Raw genomic sequence first — 22,738 nt, forward strand, 5'->3', positions numbered from 1 at the left:
GCTACTGGACAAATGATTGCCTGTATAGTGGTGAGTGGACTTGTGCTGTGTGTACACAGGAAGGGAAGTAGAAAGGAATTATGCGTTCCACCTGCACATGGATTCTACTTCCCTATGCTGAGTCTGCATGCTGCATCTGGTTAGACAAGCAACCTGCCAGCCAGGGAGCCCAGCAGCCAGCACCAGCCAGGGAGCCCAGCAGCCCGCTTACCAGTGACAGGGCCCAGCAGTCTTCCAGCCCACCAGAGACCTGCCAGCAATCTGCAACTCAAGTAAGTGGAGTGGGTAGCCCCTGATAGCTTTGTCCTTATAGGGCGGTATTCAATTGTTACGCCCCTCGCAGCCCCAGCGGGTTGCGAGCTGAAATGTGCGAAAAGTGACCTGTTTGGGCACCCAAACATCACTTTTCGCGCTCGCGCCCAGCACTTTGGTCGGGGGAAGCTGCTTTACACGGCTAAACCTGAACACTTCACGATCAGCTGCAACAATTGAAAAGCGCCCTGCGATCTCCTGTCACTAGACGGGAGATTGGGAGTACTATAACAATTGAATACCACCCATAGTGTAGTAAGGGGGATGAGCAGGAGGGTAACGGGGTAAGAAGTTTGTGCAGTAGTTAATTTCCTGTGTGCCTGTTATTCATAGCAGCCCCAGATAGCTTCATAAAGAGTTTTTTAGTTCTTTTAAAACTGATTAATTTTGTTTTTATTTGCAAATATTTAAGTTATAATTAGAAAGTATAATTATTCCTATAAAAAGGAGGGGAGCGGGAGGGGGGCGCAGGTCCTTTACTTTGCCAGGGGTGCTCGGACCCCTAGATACACCCCTGCGTTAAGTAGATGGCTGAAATGAGCCCAAGGTATTTTAAAGGGGAGATAGACAATCATTTATAAAGAATAATAATGCCTACAATAGATAATATGGACAAATAATGTTTAGTAATTGAGTCCAAAATGTGGCAAAATATATGCAATAATGAGAATGTGACAACAGTGGGAATCACATAGATTATAATTGAAATGGCACCAGAATAATAGCAGCATCAATTATAGTAATAGAAGTTGCTTTCAAGTAGAGAACTGTTCTATAATGCCCAGATGTCTCCTGATAAAAAAAAGGTTTACACGGTACAATATTGGTGAAAGTCATTCATGTATAAGCAGCGCAAGAAATAAAGGATAATACTCTGTATTAAGTAAACACACCCCTATTTGCACTTTGGGCCTGATTCGTTACTGATCGCAACTGCGATTATGCACGAAGACGGCCGATTGTTGCGTTTGCATTGCAGTGCGCAAATGTCACTGCGATCGGACTGCGATCGCAGTGACTACACAGGCCTATAACAGAGTGAGTGTTTGGGAGTGGTGATTGGGGGGGTGGTCGGCAAAACTCAGACATGCCAGTGCATTTGAACGCCATTACAGTGGCGTGCATAAATGCCACTTCGATGGCATATGCAGCTTGGGATCTCACTGCGTGCGATGAGGTTAGCAAATTCTGACCTTGTGCAAGTGTGCGTGAGGGTCTGATGGTACTCGTTGCTACCGATGATTATGCAGATTTGCAAAGTATTATGGATGTGAGTAAGGAGAAGTGGTCATCCTTATTTTAGGCTGCGATGGCACTGAGATTGCAAACATTAGCATATTTTCGCTGTGCAATCCGTAATGAATCAGGCTCTTTGACCCTCCACACTGTTCCAATAGTTTGGCATTTTGACATTACACAATGACAAAGTCCATTTATACTGAACTCTACCAATAATGATGTAAATTTGCCTTGATGACCTTGAAAAGACACTTTGAAAATTTTTAGGTGAAATGCCAGTTTCATGTTTGGTAAACAGCGAATCGAATTTTAAATGGAAATATAATTTTTTATGTTGTTGATAAATGTGCACTATTTCCCTAGAGTCTATGGCCCTCATTCAGAGCCGTTCGCTATTTGCGGTCGTTCGTTTAAAAACAAGGGGTGGCTATTCAAATGATCCGTACGCACATTGCTGTCTGTCCACACCTCTAAGTCTGAACGAGCGTGCAAAACATACGCTCGTTTATTTGTTAAAAACGCCCCCTGGCCGCACGCATCCTACGTCATGTCCGCTATTTATTAGATTAATCGAGTACATCGACCAGCGTATTAACTGCTCGCTATTCTTGTGGTTGGTGTTTGCTACCACAAATTTGCGTGCAGTTCTGGCTATAAAATAACCCAGTGACGTGGTCAATGACGCTGCTGTTTTAAATATACACACCCATAAAACGCCCGCTTTGACCTTTAAGCACGCCTGCGTTCGGATCTCCACTCCCCATTTTCAAGCACCTTCCCCTGTTACCACCCACATACGCCTCATTCTGTCACTCAAAATAGCAGGCACTCGCTATATAGCGTACAAAGGATTTTCGGCCGCACTGACTGGTTCGCGCATGCGTACTAAAACGCGTACGCATGCGCAGATGTGCAAACATCGCTCGGAACGAGCGTACAGCCGCTAACGAGCGGCTCTGAATGAGGGCCTATGTTTCTAAAGCATCATATACGGTTCTTTTACCAAAATAAAATGGGCAGACTAGATGGGCCAAGTGGTTCCTATCTGCCGTCAAATCCTATAGTGTATTTTAGCTAGTGGCAGGATTAGCAGTATGAAAGCTCCCACCCATGTTAATACATTTAAACGTGCAGTTGCAGATATGTTATGCAACTTAAAATTAGAACTAAATGTTTATAGAAAAATAAAGTGAAATTAAACCAACTTAGAAAAATATTTTTTTACCATGAAATGCTCTAGTGCTGTCCTTCTGTTGAGATCTTCCTGTCAGGTGTCATACAACAGGGCACAAAAAGCATTTTAAAAAATATATTTTTTTGGAATAACCGAAAAACTGAAATATGGTCTGGTAATTGATGTATATAATACTGCACCAACACTCATGAAGGGATACACCATAGTCTCCAGCTGAACTCTAACTTCGCACTATAGGGGCTTTATTTACGTAGTGGCAGGTTTTATAAGCTGACACTTCCAGGGCCGGCGCTTCCATTAGGCAGCTTTAGGCAGCTGCCTAAGAGCGTCGGGACCTGATGGGCGGCCCGCTGAGGCTGTCTTGGAGAGAGGGCATTGCCTTCCCTCTCTTAGAAGCCACTATTGCAGGCTGAGACCCGGTGAATCCCAGTGGCGGCGCCCATTACACCCGCTCCCTCCCACCCAACCGCGGAGAAGACAAACTAAACAGACACACATAGAGGGGAATTCAATTAGAGGCGAAAAGCCATATTCACCTGTTTTTTTGTGAAAAATTTGCCTAAAAAAAAATTCGCCAAATTCAATTCCAGGACAATTTCGCCTAAGTGGAAACAATTCTCCAAAAATGATTCTCCAATCAATAGCTGGTGAAAAGAAATGCAAAATCTTTATTTTGGGGTGTAAACGTGGTGAAAAAACTCAGACCCCTTGGGACAGCCCACCAAAGGACAAATCTGCAAAAAAAACAGAAACAAAAACCTAAGAACACCCCAAAAAAGACATGTCATTTTTGGGGTGAGAATTTAAAAAGTGGGGGGATAAACATTAAAAGTATCGAAATAGACTTCTTGGGGGTCCCCAAGTATGGGTCAGGGGTTTTTGGGATTGCAGGTGCATGCAGCAGGTGGATTTTTCACGTTTTTTAAAAGTTCACTTTAGAGACATAAAAACATGCTAGCACCCTTTTCAAGCACCCCAAATTTGACTGGTTTACTTAATTTCACCAAAAAATACAGCTTTATGCCATTCTTCACCACTTTTACAAAGACGCTAATAGCAAGCAATTTACACAACTTAAGTACCCAAAATAGTCTTATTAGGGCTATTAGTACACATTTATATTGATTCCCTAGGTTAATATATCTTTTTCTGGGGTACAGACTCATTTCCCCAATTCTTTCAGTATTTTTCGCCTGTTCCGCAGTCGCCTATTTCCGTTTTCGCCTGTCTTGCAATTGAATTAGGCGAAAAGCGGGGACGAGCATGGAATAAATTCGCCTCTGAAACAGGCGAATGAAGCGAACAGTCGGACAGGTGAAAACTACACCTCTACTTGAATATGGCTCACAATGCTAGAGGCTGCGGCAGCTGCCTGGGTCCTGTGCCGGCGATGTCATTGGCCGGCCCAGTCTGCTGCTCCGCCTCCAGTCTTCAATGTTCCCTGAGTCCTGGTGCTATGTATGCGCCCCTCCTGGACTGATTCCGGGGGTGGATGGGGGTGGATTGGGCTGCCGGGACGCCAGGTCAGTTCACACTCAGCCCGCCCTTCAATATCTGATCCCCCTCCATGCGATCAGGCAGCTGGATGCTTGATGGAGTTAAAAAAAAAAATGGCTGACGGAGCCTTTGCTCTGTCTCTAGCCCCTGCGCCGTCAGCCTCAGACTTCAGACCAGGCAGCAGATGTAATGCAGCACTGAGCCAGGCTGCCAGCGCCCAGCAGCAAACTGCCCAATATTATTGTACAGTACTGCAGCACCAGGTATGCACCAGCAGAAATATATATAATTCTATAGTGTCCTGTGTGGGTGTGTATATATATATATATATATATATATATATATATTAGTGTCCTAGTGTTCACTCTAGCTCCGGCGGCAGGCAGGGTGCCGGAGCTAGAGAGGGCAACGTTGTGCGCGCGCCCAAAAAGGGGGTGTGTGTATAAGACGCGTCCCCTTTTCGTCATACTTGGGGGCGTGCCCGGCACTTACGGACACGCCGGGCAGCCCCCAAGCGCTGCAGAGAGGGAGAATAGATGCTACCCGGCGTCTATTCTCCGGCGGTGACTGGGTCACCGCACATTTCTCCCCCTGCGGGACACTGCGTCCCGCGGGTGAAGACGGCACCCGCAGGCTGTGAGGGCAGGGCGCTTTTTGCCCTCCTGGAGGGCAGGGTGCTATTTGCCCTCGTATTATACGTGTGTGTGTGTGTGTGTATAGATATATATAAGCAACAACTCCGGCACTCCTTCACGCAGTGTAACTTGGACAAACAGCCCACACCTTGCTCCGGTGCCTTCCTTATTAGGAGGACAGCACCCCCAATACACACTGTACAAAAAAATAGGCAGCACTCGGAGACTGGATAAGACTCGTGAAACCCTCAGCCGAGGGACTTTTAATCAATCATAGGTCGACCTTTCGGAGTCTTGCACCCCTTCCTCAGGACAGCAGAATAACACAATACAAACAAACAGACATATTTATATCATAACTACTCACCACTAAACAGGCGCCATGCACACCTGAGCTCCGTCCAGCAGCCGCACTTCCGGTCGCGGCACGTCCGCAAAAACCGGAAGTGACATCACCCGGGCGGGACCCAGCGCCATGGCAACCTGCAATAACATACACAGTGCGATCGTGAACAAACTTAGTCATTATCATAATGCAATAGATCCATAAAGTGTATATATCTCAGCACATGTACACTGTGTAAAAAACATAAGATCTGCGTACAAATATCATGCACAGAAAGGATTATACAAACTTTGTTGTGTATAAAAAGTGATACTTACAAAAAGTGTAAAGTGAATACACATACATATAAATACTCAAATAAAATACACATATTCTAACGTGGACATATAACTAAAGATAAAAAATGCATTAGTAACACTATAAAAAACATTTTGCCACTAATGACATTGCGTCTTATTGTCATCAATATGACAAGTAAAAAATCAATACTACATAATGGAGAAATGGAGCCATCTAGTGGGCAAAAAAACACCACTACTACCAAATTTAAATGCATATACAATCCTTAATGAACATATTCATGTCATAGAAGATCCACAACATTGGCATATAAAGCCATCCAAAATTACACAAATTTATAAGAAATTAATAAGACCCAAAGAGTCATTTAACCCTCGAGGAAAAAGAGTATCCAATCTACAGATCCACTGTGTCTCCAATTGCAGGAGTTTCCTTCCTCTATCACCACCCCTTAGTGACAAGGGTACATGGTCAATAATCTTATATCTGAGGGTCGCTATACTGTGTTTGTTATGCGCAAAGTGGCGTGCTACCGGTTGTTCACTACCATTAGTGGAGATAGCTGTTCTAATTGCCGATCTATGTTGAGCCATTCTGATTTTAAATTGGCATTCAGTTTTGCCTATGTAATATAGGCCACATGGGCATATAATAACATAGATGATGAATCTAGAGGTACATGTCAAAGGCCACTTAATTTTATATCTTTTCCCCGAGTATGGATGGAGTATGGTATCCCCGGTCTCAAGATATGAACACGTCGTGCACCCTAGGCACTTAAAACATCCATCTTTACGTGTCAAGAAATTGGGCTTAGGCATAGGTTTTAAAAAATTTGTCACATCAGTTTTAACCACCAGATCTTTGATATTTCTCCCTCTGGTATAGCTAGGTAATAGTTTAGTATTGTGCAAACACTTTAGCTCTGGATCAGATGTAATAATGGGCCATAACTTCTTAGCTCTTTTGTTGGTATATTTGCTCTTAACATCGTATTCATGGACCCATGGTAGCTGATTTAGCTTTTTGTCCTTAGGATCAATTCTCAATAACTCTTCCCTACTCAGACAATGCTTTTTGTCTAGCCTTAATCAATTCTTCCACCGGATACCCTCTCCTCTCAAATTTTTTAGACCTGATATCTAATTGTCACTTCCGGTTTTTGCGGACTTGCCGCGACCGGAAGTGCGGCTGCTGGACGGAGCTCAGGTGTGCATGGCGCCTGTTTAGTGGTGAGTAGTTATGATATAAATATGTCTGTTTGTTTGAATTGTGTTATTCTGCTGTCCTGAGGAAGGGGTGCAAGACCCCGAAACGTCGACCTATGATTGATTAAAAGTCCCTCGGCTGAGGGTTTCACGAGTCTTATCCAGTCTCCGAGTGCTGCCTATTTTTTTTGTACAGTGTGTATATATATATATATATATATATATATATATGTGTATGTATGTAAAAATGCGATGTCTGTCAGAAAACAGCTACAGGCGGCACTCCACGGTCTTTATAAATGAAGAAAAGTGACTTTATTCGCCAACGTTTCAAGACCTGGGCGGTCTTGTCATCAGGGTGCAAAAGTGTGACAAATAAGGAAGCTTACCTTAAATAGCGGTGTATTAACAATGGTGTCCATGAACATCCTCAATCCTGAATATTCAAAATATTCTCCAGTACAAACAGGAATTAGATAATCAACTTTTGGACACTGCAGTATATGAAAAATTAACATATGACCCTACTTTAATATATAAGTCGGAACTGGATTCCACTTTACACACGGCGGTACTTAATCAGCATCTAAGTTCTAATCTGCTAAACAACTGGTGCAACCATTTCCAAGAGTCCCGGTGATTTATACAGTCCGCCCCCCCCCCCCCCCCCGCAGTAGAGAGAGACTTAACAAGAATAAAAAAAAAAAACACTTACCTGAAAATCCCGCTCCTGGTCCCGCCGCTGTCCGCTCCTCCGGCCGCTTTCATGGGAGAGACGTCGTCATGACGACTTGTCTCCCATCACCCACTGCGGGAGCCGGAAGATGGCTCCCGCAGTGGGAGCAGCAGCAGCCGCTGAGAGTCTGACAGACTCTCAGCCGCTGCTGATTACACCAAACACGCAGCAGCCGGCTCCGGCGGCTGTGTGTTTGGCAGTGTGTAGCGCTGACCGAACTCCGTCCGGTCAGCGCTACACTTGACTCGGGTATAAGCCGAGGGGGTACTTTTTCAGCACATTTTTTGTGCTGAAAAACTCGGCTTATACTCGAGTATATACGGTAGATCACCTGTGCTCAAGCATGGATATCCTTAAAACATGGACTGTATGGCGGAGTTTGGGAACCTCTATCATATGGTCAGGAAGCAATTAGTTACTTATGTAGAATCAGTCATGGTTTGCGGTCACTGGGCCTGATTCATTACGGATCGAAAATCGGCCGATGGTACGTACTTCGTATGCATTGCAGTGCGCGTACGTGAGTTAGCATTGCGATCGATACAAAGCCATCACAGACTGAAGGACAGGAGGGTGTTTGGGGGTGGTGATGGAGGAGTGGCTGGAGAAACGTTGGCGTGCCTGTCCGTTTGAACGCCGTTGCATGGACGTGCATAAATTGTCCACTGCGACGGCATACACAGCTTGAGTACTCACTGCGTGCAACGAGCAATTTATGAGTAAGGTCATACCTGCTGTAATTGTGCGTGAGGGGCCGATGTTACTCGATGTTCCCGATGTATACACAGCACTGCAAGGTATTACGGATGTGACATAGCGGTAGTGGGCGTCTGTATGTTGGCTGTGCGACGGCATTGCGATAGCATTCATTAGCATATTGTTTCAGCACACCTGTGTGCGTAATCGCAGCCGCGATTGCAATAGTTATCCGTAGTGAATCAGGCCCCACTGTTCTTTAATGTTTACACACTTTTTAGCCACGAACCAATGAGTGAACAACAAATACATTTTTTTACATAAATAGTTACATTTAGATTTTCTATCTTATCCCATAGATTTGATGTATCTGCGGTTTATCCTGAATTTAAGAAACCTGGTTCCTACACACAAGTACCTTACTGCAAGAGGGCAACTTCAGAGACAGTGAGTACATATATGATACACCACTGGCTAAGAAACTCTAAAGAACATATTTCATAAAATATTAGGAGGGGAACATGCAGTAGCCAATGGCAACTACATAAATTAATTTGTGTCTCTAGAGTCCTGTAAAGTGATATCTGGTTGGTTGCTGTGGATTGAAACAGTTCATGCTCATTGCACCATGTTATTAAATAAGATCTAGTTGATGAAGTTGATTTTAGATTCAAGAAAGTTTATGAAAGATGTACAGTTCAAGGCTACATCCGAATAACAATAATGTCCTTTTAGAGGTCACAGGACACCACTTACCCCCTCTGTCCCTCATCTACCTAAGCCTCTGTTGATTGCAGGGCTGTATTTTATAGGGTAAGACTGGTTTTCTCTATATGTTTTTCTTGAGAAAGAAAACATTTTTCACGTTTTTTCTTATTTTTAAGTAAGAATGTGAATGTTGGACATAAATTGTATCTGTAAAAAGACTGTGATTTAATCCAGGCAAGACGTTTAGGGCCTGGAACCTATAATCCCTATAATCCTTTCGTTCTGGAGCGAGTTGCATCTACGCCTGGATGGAAAAGAGCAGAAGAAACAGAACGGCTGACTGTGATGCCACATGTCCTGTACAAGGAAACATGGGAGAGGAACCGTTTGCTGGTGAGGTGAAGCTGTAATTTACACTCTGGGAAACATGAATCAATTTTCTGAAACGTTTGTATGCTTGATTACTTTAGAAGCAAAACATGGGGCCGGGTCGATACAACATAAAGTCATTTCTGGAGCTAATGGAAAAGAAACCTGCCAGCGTGCGAGGACTGTGTAACACTAAAGATGTGCGATTCAAGGACGAATTAAAGGTAGAGCATGTTAAACAGTGATAGAGGAGTTCTAGGAATATGCACAATGATCCTCTACACATTGTGGGTCAGCCAAACTGTAGGCTAGTTCTAGGTACACACTGTGCATTTATGGGACCGATTAACCAATTCCCAGCCTAGTGCTGCCGGCGAACGGTCACAGTAATATAAGCATGCCCTGGCAGCGCCCCCTCTGTTTTACACGGTAGCTTGACCCGACGCTGGCGAAGCAAAGTATTTCCATTTTTGCATGTCCCCGTTGTCGGGTACAGTGTAACGCAATCTGAATAAATTACAGTAAGCTGCCATCTCCATAGAGATTTATAGGGGCGGGGGTAAGCCTCACAAACTGATTTCACTGGTGCTAATCTGTTAATAATGTAATAAAAGCACAGAAAAGCCCTTTGGTGAAAACACCAGAGAAAGGACTTTTCTCATCTTAATAAATAGACACCTGAATCAGTTCTGTACCCCCTTCCTGGCAGTGTGTGAATGATGTCACATGCAGATGAATGTTTGCTATGTGATCTATTTTGTTCATGATTCCTGTTTCTGTCCTCCACACAGAATTGTACCCCAGGACCTGGAACTTACGGCAAAGCAGGGAATCCACACACTCATAGAAGAGAGGGCTTCAGAGTCTGCCAGCTCCAAGGGTATAATGGACAGCGAAACGACTAAATGTGGCTCAGCAAGCAGCAATGTAAGTGATTATGGGATGAGAGGGGCCGTGTGTCATTGCTTTCCTAATGCACTGCTCATATTTCAGGAATGTGTGCCGGGACCAGGAACCTACAACCTAAAATGCTCCATAGATGAAACCTTGAAGCACGTTGTGGGTAAAAGAGGACCTTATGACCTATTCACCGGGCCAAGATCACAGCACATCCTGTACGGACACTTTGCTACACCTGTAAGTATGCTACAAAGTGGAACGCTTCCATTAGAGGTCATTGAATGGAAGATGCTGACCACATATAGTATGTACATGTATAAAACTGAATATAAGAAATTAGGGAACCAGTATATGACGAACGGTACAGGAGGTATACAATAGTATATGCCTGTACTTTTTTATTTTCAATTATTATATAAATGGTATACTTCTCTTTAAGTATTGTTTGTGATTTATGGCTACCATGTAATGATCACAATATTCCCTTGTTTAAAAAAATAAGAAAAAGCAATCTTCTCTGTTCTGTGGCCAACTTGGAAATCCAGAAGACTCTGGGCCTGATCAGAGATGGGTGATAATGCACAGACTGCGACTCTGCATGCAGCGGCTGTGCAATAATATGCTTATGCCACAGGTGGCGTCTAGTTTAAAATGACGCCTACTGTATGCATTGCAGATCCGAGGGGTGCAGCATCGGCTCACTCTGTGGGAACATCTGCCATCTGAGTAACCCTGTGTTGCAAGACGCAGACACTGGCCACGGCGTGCCTCAAAAATGGGGCCGACACATCTGTTTTCAAGACCACCCAGTCCCCAAACTGCCGCAGCTTGTCATTCATGTTGTGGCTTAGGGGGCACTGCTAGCGATCTCTCAGAACGAGATCTGCACATGCACAGATCTCACACCATTGGGTTTGCGTACATCTCTGAATAAGGCAGATCTGACCATCAGGAGGTGAGGTTGAATAACTGCACCCTATACAATACAATACAGTACAATAAAATACAGCCACCCACAAGATTTTATGACCTCTTGATCAAAGACACTGCAGGGGTGGTAAATGAATAAATTGTATGTGGAAATTGCCAGATTTGGCCAACTTTATCTGGAGAAACTTGTAACATTGTAGGTCAAATTGGTGTTATTATTGTCCCACTTGGTGCAGTTATGGGTGGAATGTCTATAATTGTTTACGATTAGGGAACTAATACAGAAAACAACATTTGAATTTGTTTATTTAAAATATATTTATGCAGCAGGCTCCATAGGGTATCCACAGGGTTACCTTGGGTTATAGTCCTGGCTTGGCCATCGGGCACCACACAGTTAACTTTGTGCTCCCAGCATGCACTGGGCCCCCCTCCTATAACCCCGCCCCCAGGCCAAGGCACCTCAGTTTCAGTTGGTACCCGGCCATAGTCGGGTCACTGCATGGGGGCTGCTGGCAAAAACAGCCCCGAAGTTAAGAAGACTGCAAGTGCGGCTAGTGGGGACAGTCCAGCGGAAGCCCCCACTACCCCCACCTACACCCCTGCTGGCGCTGAGCCACCGGTACTGAACCAGGGAACTCGGCAGGCTTTTCTGGGGGTCCCAGCTAGCAGGACTGTGGTCAGGTGCACAGGGAGCAACAAGGTAAGCACAGGGGGCGTCTGCGGACGGAGCCCACTGTGGCACAGTCCAGTGTCCTCAGGGCTGGGGGCTACCTGAGGGGTGCAGTTAGTGGAGCCAGGTACTCATCCTGCGCTACCACTAGACCACCAGGGATATGGGGCTGGAGCATTAAGGAAGCGCTCCAGCATCCTGAGGGTTAATGGCCTGCCAGAGAGGGTGCTTTTCCGGTTTTAGACTATGGGAAAGACCCCTCTCTCACTGCACCAGCTGCCTTTCTACTGAGGCTTGGCGCGCTGGTGCTTGGGATCCTTCCCCACGGCTCCGCCTACAGAACGCACGGTGGCCATCTTGGATGCACAGCAACGCTGAGTAGGAATGTGGAGCCTGGGTCCCCCACCATCCTACCTCTCCTACAGCTTAATGTTTGGTCAGGTAGCGCTATTCCCACTTCAGACTTAGCATCTGAGTGGTTGATGATAGCGCTGTTCATGCAGGCAAGCGCCGGCTCTGACGTGCGCACGCGTGAGACCCGGCTAGCGACGGGCGCTCCGTTGCTCCGGGTCTTGCACCAAAACGGGGCGGCTATCAATTTTGATCGACAGCTCGCACCATTTTGGAGGCGTGGCGGGGGGGTGGCTTCACAAACTGAGGCGTTCCCAAGCGAACGCCTGCCGTTTGTGGGTGGCCCCACTGACATCACCAGTGATGTCAGTGGGAGAGCTTCCGGCTCTATTAGAGCCGGAAGCTCTCTGAGGCTTGCGTCCACAAGACCCTACCACAAGCCCCGATGGTCGCGATGGCCTGGCCGGTCGCAATAGCTGTGGGTGGTCACCCACAGCTATGCGAGTTGCCTGGAGGCCGCACAAAAAGAAAACCGCCCTGAATCAGAGCGAGCGCTCTTTCAGAGCATCCGTCTCTGAATCAGGCCCTCGGTCCGCCACAGTACAGAACTTAACGGACGTTTTGCAGGTGCCCGCTCTACGGCCTGCTGAGAGACCATTAGTAGCGCCACTGTTACCACATTATGACGATGATGATGTCAGATGAAGGGGAGCTCCCGGAATCTGACTCTGAACGACCCACTTAAGCGGTTGAGTATAAGTGCAGGATTTATGTATCCGGGCTAATTAAAGCTTTCCGCAGGGTTATGGAGGATGACTGTCTCCCTGAGACTGCATCGTCTTACGCATACTTTAAAAGGTAAGGCGTCAGTTTTTCCTCTCTGGTCAGCTGGTGGACCATATGGAGGAAGCGTGGAAATTCCCAGGCAGAATGTTTCAGCCCCAAAAGAGACTCATATTCTTATCCCTTTGCAGAGGATTACTTCACTAAGTGGGACACCCCTCCTCAGGTGGATTCCCATGTGACACGCCTGATTAAGAGTGCAATCTTACCCATGCCGTCTATGTCCTCATTTAAGGACGTTTCGGACCGCAAGGTAGAGATTTACTTAACATCCATTTACTCTTTGGCCGGGGGATCCGCCAGACTGCTCATGGCGGTCTGTTGGGTGGCTTGGGCCATGGAAAAATGGGCTGATGCTTTTTAATCGTCATTCTCCTCTGATGCTTCTGAGGAGCAGACGGTGCTGGTAGTATCCGTGATTCTGCTACTTATATTAGCGAAGCAGCGTTGGATGTTAGCCTGCTTACTTCCAGGATTTCAGCAGCAGCAGTTTCGGCTTGCCGATCGTGGTGGTTACGTTCTTAGATTCCACGTCTGCATTCAAAGAAGGGCCTGGAAGGCTTGCCGTTTAATGGTCTGGTCCTCTTCGGCCCAGACCTGGATAAAATTGTAAGTACATTGGCAGCTGCAAAGTCTGCATGTCTGCCATCGCCTCAGGCTCCGTCTAGGACTGCTACTTAGGCTGAAAAGACGATCGTCCTCAAGGTAAGCAGAAGGTGCAGTCTTTTCCCAGGCCATCAGGAGCCACCAGGAAGACACCCTAGTCCAAGAAGCGACCTTGGAGTGCTAGACGCCTTGTCACCAAGCCTAGGGCAAACTCTCAGCATGAGTTGGGCCTCCCCTTGGGGAACCCCAGGGTGGGAGGCCGACTTCTTTGGTTTGCCCAGCACTGGTGGATGATTATCACAGACACCTGGGTCAGAGAAGTGGTTTCTCACGGGTACGCCCTCTCCTTCAACAGAAGGCCTCCCCATCAGTTTTGTTTCCTACACTCCGGAGGTAGGCCTTCATTCCACAAAGGCTCTGGAAATCCAGAAAGTGGTAAGTTCTATGCTCCAAGACGGGGTCATAGTTCCAGTCCCCCCGTCCCTCAGGGGGATGGGTTCTTATTCCAATCTCTTTTTGGTACCAAAACCGAACGGTTCTGTCCGTCCTATTCTCAACTTCAAGGCTCTCAACAAGTCTCTGAGGGTCCCTCGGTTCAGTATGGAGACTCGACGTTCCATTATATTAGCTATGGAACCTGGGGATTTCATGGTGTCCCTGAATATTCAGGATGCCTACCTGCATATCCCCATTGCTACGGCTCCTCAGAGGTTTCTCAGATTTGCTGTATTGGATCACCATTACCAGTTTCAACCGCTGCCGTTTGTTCTTTCCGCGTCTCCGCAGGTGTTCACCAAGGTAATGGCGGTCATGGTGGCTCGCCTGCGGTTACAGGGGGTTCGCCTGTTACCTTTCATGGACAACCTGCTTTTCCTAGCAGGGTCTCCGGAGGTACTTCGCAATCATCTGCAACTGACAATATCGGTGTTGCATACTCACGGCTGATCGATTGGAAAAAGTCCTCACTGATGCCATCTCAGAGGATGATGCATCTGGGAGCACTGTTGGACTCTCAGCAGCAGAGAATCTTCTTTACAGAGGAGAAGATCTCAGCCCTACATACCAGGTTACGTTCCTGTCTCCAGGGTCGCCAGGTGTTCATTCACTTGGCATTGAGATTACTGATTTCCATGGTGTCGACATTCGACATGGTGGAATATGCCCAGTTTCGTTCAAGACCTCTACAGAGGCTGATCCTCTTCAGATGGGATGGATCACATGGTCGGATTAAGGATTCTGCCTTTGAACCTCTATACACCCCTGCCTATACCTTCTGATATCCTGCCTATAAACCTCTAAGGACGACGCTATTTTGCGTACGCAGTTATACAGTAAATAAAGACTCCAGACCTAGAACCTGTGGTTCCAAAGCACAAAATATTATTCAAGCAAAAGTACAGTCAGTTACACGCTAGTTATAAGTACAAATTTAGCGCAAAGGAATTATACAGACCCAAGTACAGTTATACATACGCAGCGCTCTGGACCAGATGTAGGCATCAGCAAGAAACCCCTCATCAATCAGCATTCAGCACGAAGACTCGAAACCCAGGGTCAGAGCACACATATTTATACCCTCCAGAAATAGACAACACAATAGAGAAGTTTGTTGCTAATACCATTGGTCCTAAAGGAGAGGGCATATGTTACAAGGCATTTAACAGGTTGGTTCAAATATACACAGTCCAGCCTCTAACAACTGGTGGTCTCTGGTTTCCCACCTCATGCAAATCCTAATGGTTGGTCATATAATGTTCATTTTGTTGCTTGAAGTCTCTGCGGTCCATTAGTTGAGAATGCCTTTTGCGATCTCTACATCGATGTTACCGGAATACTGTTGAGAGAGTATGCATCAGTACAATACCAAACATGGCTTACTTATCACATATAAAACCTTAGTTACAAAATAATCTTTATTTCATAGCAATTATAGTAAATGTGCATACTTGAATCTTATACCTTAAAGCTTTTGGAACCTTGTATGTGAATATGTAATGTGTGAGTATGTGGGGTTTGATGTAAAGACGCTAGTTAGGTTTATCTGATTTGGGGCAGATGTGCACGCATGCAGCTAATAAACAGCGTTCGCATGCAGGATATTGTGCATTCGCTACTGAGCGTCATGTTAGCAGCTTAACTGTGCATAATGTGTGGTGTTCATGCATGAGATTCCATACGGCAGTGTTCATTCCAGGAGTACTCAACTCTGAAGCGGACTTCCTCAGTCGACACGATGTACATCCAGGGAAGTGGTCACTTCACCAGGAGGTCTTCCAACTCCTGGTGGACAAATGGGGTTTTCCAGAGATAGATCTCATGGCCTCCAGATACAAATGCAAGCTAAGAGTGTACGGGTCCAGAACAAGAGACGCAGAGGCTCTCCTGGTAGACGCTCTGTCGGTTCGGTGGACCTTCCAGTTTGCGTACCTGTTTCTTCCTTTCTCCCTTCTTCCTCGGGTATTGAAGAAGTTCAAGCAAGAGGGAGGCATGATCCTGCTGGTGGCTCCAGTGTGGTCGGACGTCACTGGTACTCAGATCTTCAGAGTCTCTCCATAGACGCTCTGTTGCTGTTTCCTCAACGTCCGGACCTGTTGTCTCAGGGTCCTTGTGTTTACACGGATTTGAGTCGTCTGTCTTTGACGGCGTGGGTCTTGAGACATCCATGCTTCGGAAACCTGCTTCTGCCAGGATTTACCACAGGGTATGGCATACCTTCTTTGAATGGTGTCGCCCCAGGGGGTACGATTCCCAGGTATTTCGGATATCCAGGGTTCTGGCTTTTCTCCAGGCAGGATTAGATAAGGGTCTTCGTCTAGCCTCATTGAAAGTACATGTTTCCGCACTGTCTGTGTGGTTTCAGTGGAGGATTGCTCCACTCTCGGATGTTCGCACCTTTTATGCAGGGTGCTCTTCGCATACAGCCTCCCTTTGTGCCTACTGTGGCTCCTTGGGAATTGACCTCCATTTGAACTACTGGGCTCAGTGGATCTCAAATGGCTCACAGCTAAGACTGTGTTTCTCCTGGCTATTGCTTCCGCCAGGAGGGTGTCAGATTTGGGGGCTCTTTCTGGTTTTTCACAGCAGCAGGGCAGTGCTTCGGACTTGCCTTGGGTTCCTGCCTAAGGTGGTCTATAGTTTCCACATTAATGGGGAAATTGTAGTGCCGGCCTTTAACTCACAAGACCTTGTGGTACGAGCTCTACGGTTTTACCATACCAGTTCCCTTAGGAAGTCGGACACTTTGTTCGTCCTCTATGGTTTCCATAAGAAGGGTTGGCCGGCCAACAAGCAAGCGTTGGCCAGGTGGATTCGCATGGCGATTTCTGAGGCTTACAGTCATGAGGGCATTCCTGTTCCGCCCTCTGTTACTGCTCATTCTATGAGGTCTGTGGGTCCATCATGGGCAGCTCCTTTCTGCACAGGAGCGCCCCCACCGTTGAGGATACTGCTTTGGGAACTCCCAAGGTATCCCTGTGGATACCCTATGGAGCCTGCTGCAGAAAATAAGAGAGATGGTAAGAACTTACCTTTGTTATCACTATTTCTGCAAGGTCCATAGGGTTCCACAAGGAGCCCACCCTGTCGCCCTGTGCTTCATATGGGTCTGGTTCTGGTCACCGATTTTCCGTCTCCCTGTTGTGAGAATGTGATTCTTGTGTATTCCAGACTTCCTTCTCTCTTTTTCTCTCCTCCTATGGCCTTGGCTTATTACTGAATTGAGGTGCCTTGGCCTGGGGGAGGGGGACCCAGTGCATACTGGGAGCACAAAGTTAACTGTGTGGTGCCCGATGGCCAAGCCATGACTATAACCCAAGGTATCCCTGTGGAACCCTATGGACCTTGCAGAAATAGAGATATCAAAGGTAAGTTCTTACCATATCTCTTATTTTATATTATTTATATATATAATAATCTCACAAGTTTCACACTATGGGGCCGATGAGGGGTTGAATGTAAGTTGGATGCAGTTATACGCTACTGTGCGCACAGGAAACTAATGTGGTTGATCACCTGTTTGCAGAGCTGTACGCATTTATTTATTTACATTTAGAATATATAATGCTACGCTTTACAAAGAACAATTCAGTCCTTCACTGCCCCAATGGTTCTTACAATCTATGGTCCGTATCCCATGAACATACATACACACTAGGGTCCTTTTTTATCAGAAGTCAGTAAATCTACGCTATGTTTTTTGGAGTCTGGGAGGAAACTGGGAGAGCCGAAGGCCTTGGTCAGGAACTGAACTCCTGATCTTGGAACTGTGAGTCTGCAATGCTAACCACTATACCAACTGTGCTGTCCCATCTGTTCAGCCCACTGTCCCTATGCATTTGCTCGCTTTCATAGACACCATTGTTATGAATGCACCAGTCTGATAACAGCCATATCGCTGTGTACACACTACTCTGCATAGCACGCAATTCTGTTGATAGGCCTGCGAAGCGGTCATGCGACTGAGTTGCATAGGACTCGGCTATGGAGCATACACAGCACAAAAACACTCAGAAGCCAATTGCAAAACAAAGTTACGTTCAAATCTGCATCGGCCCTTACATTGGGTTTCCTGTTCTTTGGAGAACTGGACACAAACTGCCTCATCTTTTTTGCATTTACTTTATAAGCATAGATACTGTTTTACATACCATGCCTACCTATAAGATTAGTGCTTTGAGTGGACATCAGGGACATGAATATCCACAGGATTTTTTTTTTATGCAAAACTCGGCCTTTCTGCTATCAGTGCTGCTACGCCAATCATGTGCACAAAATTCTACTAGGGTCGACCAACAACGGCTCTGTTATCCATGGCTAATGGTTTCAAACCATCAGTAAGAAACCATCAATGATTGAGCCATCAATGGTTTAACTCTGCGCATGCGCTGAACACAGCCGGCATTAGCCATTTGGATTTTGCCATTGATGTTCACCATTGGTGGCCTCCGATTGACGGTAAAACTAGTTATGATCGACATCAGACCATTGATGGTTGCCAATCATCAATGGTCGATGGCCAACCCTAAATTCTGCTTCTAGTATTCCTGATTCAATACAGATGGAGGTTAAAAATATGACTGAATGTGCTAATAGAAGTGTATGAAATATATTCACAGTGCACATGATATAGCTTCAGAACATCACGTGCTAGACTCAACCCACCTACATTCTCCCAAAAAGGCAAAAACAAGTGGCCAGAATATGGTGGTTATTCTGTGTGTGTATTTATGTCTGTTTCATTATATCCCTAGGAATGTTATCAGACAGAGCTAGGATACTTTGATGCAAAGTCATTCATTGAAGATCTTGAAAATGATCAAAAAAAGAAACATGGCAAGTTTGGAACAATTCATCGCTTTCCAAAAACTCCAACGGACAGGATATTCTACAGCTCGCTTGCCCACTGTCCCCGGCCACTTGTCAGTATTCAGGATTTGATTATCCAGTACAAACCATTTGCAGGATGTCTGCTTCAAAATCTAGCCTGTATTACCATGGAAACTTGGATGGGTGTGAATGTATACAAATGCACCCTTTATGCAAATGTACACAACTATGGATGGGCCATATAATATGTTTCCATTACTTAATTGCATATTAAGACTTAGCATGATAAAATAGTATTTTGACTCCTGGCTGTAACAAGTGTTTTGTGCACTAACATTCCTGTAAGCTCAGAATTTGGGTTTAGTTGGCTGAATCCCATGGATCTAAATGAATCCCAAATGTTTGAGTTGCTGTTAAGGTCCATCCAAGTCTCCAACAGAATCCTGAATTTGATACATTCCTTAATACAAAATGTATGTACTGTACATATAGAACACAGCTTTCCAGAGCTGGTTATTTAAAAGGACTGCACATACAGTATGTTAAAGATGGAAGGAACTGAGGGGCTAAATAAGGCATTGGAACTGCTGTGCTGGTGTCTATTGGGCAGCATGAATCGTGCAGAAATGATATATTGGGGAAGCTTATACTTGGCCATCCCACTCTTGCGTCTCATATATAATTATAGTAGCTCACTGATGCTGGCTGGTGATCACGTACTTTCATGCAAGTGCTACACCACATATGCTACATAAAGGTAAATGAAGACACTAGGGGATATATTTAATAAAGTGAGAATTTTTAGAGGTGGATATGTTGCCCATAGCAACCAATCAGATTCTACTTAACATTTAACTAGAATCTAATAGTTAGAATCCGATTGGTTGCTATGGGCAACATCTCCACTTCTAAAAACTCACTTGAGTAAATGTACCCATTGAGCCCTATTATGAGTATGTTCCAATGCCGATATTCTCGCATTGGTCAATGTTTTTTCAACTTTGCATGCGTTTAAATTTCAGCTTGAGCGTCCCACAGTATGTGGGTACAAAGTCGCAGGACCCAATGATACCTTTGCATGGAATCAGAAATGTATTGGGCATTCCTGAACGGTAACTGGGAGGTGGCTCTTCTGACACAGGAAGATGCATCTTATGGGTGTGTTATGGGAGTTTTGCGGGTGTGTCGCAGGAGGGGTTTTGGAATCAGATGCTTAATTGCGTGCATTGGAGGCCACACTCTGACGGAGAATCTGCACCTAGCAGTGACGCACCAAGCAGTAATGTAGCACCTACAGATGCACAAAGTGGCTGTCTCAGTCCTTGCACATTCCTGCGCACGGCTGTACACCAAGTGCTTATTGTAGAATTAGCATAAAGTCACAGGTGAGACTGTGACAGAAGAGCGCAAACACGTACGCCACTTTGTCTGGCTCAGAATCAGTCCCTAGAGGGAGCAATAAAGTGCACATGGTTAGTGGGGTGATCTGTGACAGTCCTCCTAGTGACTAGCTTCCAGTATCAATACTAATGACACCTAGGCAATAACATCTGCAATGTTTATGTACGCGCAGCAAGAGTTCTTACAGGAAGTGTCTGTGCGGCCTGTTATGCCTGTGTTATACTAATATACTGTGTGTCACTGCATCTTGATCTATTGTTTTTCATGATAGCATTCCCCAGGTCCTGGTTCCTATGATGTAAAATCAGTGTTCGCTTCTGTGAGGCAGTCCTCGGTTCCCTTCCTGACCTCTGCTAAGCGATTTGACAGAAAGTCATGCAGAGTCCTCTTTGGAAGTAATGTAAGTTTATTGTGCATAGAATATAGATGTTCTTTTTATTTCTGCATTACTGGTGCTGACTCGGCCTAAGTTAGCTCTTCCTAAGATTTTGGGTTGCTCTGCACAAATTTACACATTAACTCCCTGAGATCTATGGGTATTTCGCACTCACATTTACAGCAAGCTTTTTATTTTTTTGCTTTATAGTATAAAAATAGTTTCAAATACTTTTAGCATTTTCCTTCTGTTCGCCACGTTTATGAATATGGACCCTGAATTAGTACTGTCTTCAAATTGAAAGCTTATGTCTTAGACAGAGTATTAGAACCTCCGGATTATCCAGTCCCCTTGTTTCTCACATTCAGTTAATCTACTGTACTTGTCACATTGCAGAACCCAGTCGGCGTTGGTCGATACGATATCAACAAACCCACAAGTGGCAAAACTTACCGATCTGCATTTCTCTCAAAAACCGCACGCTCTTTCTCTGATCGGGAAAAAGAAAAAGCTTTCAAGTGAGTTACAATTTGGTTCTTTTGCATTCAATGGTTAACATACCCTAGTACAGTGGTTCCCAAACTTTGTTTGGTACATGGTCCCCTTAGGTCCTCAGCATTTTTTTCACAGCATCCCTAGGCCAGGGGGGAGCTATTTACTAAGATCAAGTGCATTCCAATCAGCTCCTAACTGCTGTGTTTGAAAAATGACAGCTAGGGGCTGGTTGATTGGTACTTTAGCTTTGTCCACTTTATCTCCATCTAAAGCTTAGTAAATAGACTCCTCCATTAGCTTCGAGGTTCTGTTGGAACCTTGTGCACTAATACAATGTGGGTCCTATGACGGGAATTCCTAACACGTTTTTTCTTGCACCCCATAGAGGTGCAAGCAAGAGTAAGCTAGACTTTTCATCAGTAATAACCTGCTGTGTGCACAGTTGGAACTTCATACTTAAATGAATCTCCCCCCAAAAAAACATAGGGGGAATAGCTGGGATGAGGGACAATGGGAGATATACCCACAAAGGATTGACAGAGAAACAGGTACATATTACATTTTGGAGATAGAGAGGGACAGATAGGGACACAGAGAGGGAGCAGAGATGCACACAGAGGATGTGACAAACTTGGGTGGGTGGACCAAAGTCAGGGCTGGACTGGTGAAGAAGAGACAACAATGAATTCTCCCATCAGGACAGGAATCTGTGCAGAGCGCTCATTCACCCTTGTTGTATTGGCAGCAAATATTTGGTGCTCATTAACCTCTTCTCACTTTGCTGCACAGAGAAGGAGGGAGGAGAAATGAGAAGACAGATGGGGCTGTACAGCACAGCCACACACAAGTAGTGCAGCCTGTGTAATTGGCTGCACTCTGACGTTCTAAGGCTAACAGGTAGCACATGGCCCAGCCTACAAATATGGTGGCCCAAGTAATTTATTTGCACCCCAGGTACCACAGAACCCAGTTTGGGAACCACATCCTTAGTATAATATATACTAACATGTGATTAGCAACCAGTGGGCTCACTGAGGCTAAAGAGCTCTAGATGCTGCCTTTAATTTATTCAAACTGTACTAGAAAAACTGATTGGTTGCTGAGTTACAGCAACTTTTGTGTTCTGTTATCTGTGCATCAGTCTCAGAAATGTCCCCCTCAGTAGTGTATTGTTTATACATCCTCTTAACATGTAAGTTGTGCCCTACAAGAAGATGGACTTGAATTCTCATTCTGACGGCCATTATATTTTCTAATTCCACTGTTTGTTGTTCTAGGGAACGGATCCAGAGATCACACAGTACTTTGCCTGTTCAGCCATTAGTAGCACCGGCTAATGGTCCTCTACTACAATCTACTACTACATGAGAGAGAGGATGAGGCTTACCGGACATCATTTTGGCTGAGAACTTGAAATGATGGATAATCTAATGTTTTATGTGTTAAGAGGAACTGTGGGAATTAATCATTAACATCTTAATGCAAAAATCTGTCTATTGCTATTAATTGCACACGTTACTCATTTTCATCAGGATAATTGTTATATATAGTGGTCTGTTTCTTATATGTTCCAGGAGATATTCAATAGTTATTACCT

The 22,738-nt window shown here is 45.2% G+C and overlaps 2 protein-coding genes across 4 annotated transcripts; both read left to right on the forward strand.

Moving 5' to 3' along the window:
* Positions 1–11: 11 nt before the first annotated feature.
* LOC148453615 (ciliary microtubule-associated protein 2-like) lies at positions 12–10,316 on the forward strand. 2 transcript variants are annotated; one of them, XM_088461891.1, is made up of 6 exons: positions 12–272; positions 8,524–8,611; positions 9,107–9,270; positions 9,343–9,465; positions 10,033–10,168; positions 10,235–10,316. In XM_088461891.1, exons 3-5 carry the CDS (start codon positions 9,181–9,183, stop codon positions 10,144–10,146), a joined length of 327 nt encoding a protein of 108 aa, XP_088318017.1. In that variant the 5' UTR covers positions 12–272; positions 8,524–8,611; positions 9,107–9,180; the 3' UTR covers positions 10,147–10,168; positions 10,235–10,316. The 2 variants fall into 2 exon arrangements, with proteins under 2 accessions (XP_088318017.1, XP_088318018.1); XM_088461892.1 differs by having other exon boundaries at positions 9,107–9,265.
* An 8,493-nt stretch (positions 10,317–18,809) lies between these two features.
* Positions 18,810–22,701, forward strand: LOC148453616 (ciliary microtubule-associated protein 2-like). Of its 2 annotated transcripts, none has more exons than XM_088461890.1 (4): positions 18,810–18,875; positions 20,542–20,670; positions 21,043–21,164; positions 22,419–22,701. In XM_088461890.1, exons 1-4 carry the CDS (start codon positions 18,825–18,827, stop codon positions 22,507–22,509), a joined length of 393 nt encoding a protein of 130 aa, XP_088318016.1. In that variant the 5' UTR covers positions 18,810–18,824; the 3' UTR covers positions 22,510–22,701. The 2 variants fall into 2 exon arrangements, 1 of the variants encoding a protein (XP_088318016.1); XR_015874883.1 differs by having other exon boundaries at positions 18,835–18,961; positions 22,419–22,700.
* Positions 22,702–22,738: the final 37 nt, after the last annotated feature.

Source organism: Taudactylus pleione, unplaced genomic scaffold (genome assembly GCF_031769625.1).
Source record: "Taudactylus pleione unplaced genomic scaffold, aTauple2 ptg001123l, whole genome shotgun sequence".
NCBI lineage: Eukaryota > Metazoa > Chordata > Amphibia > Anura > Myobatrachidae > Taudactylus > Taudactylus pleione.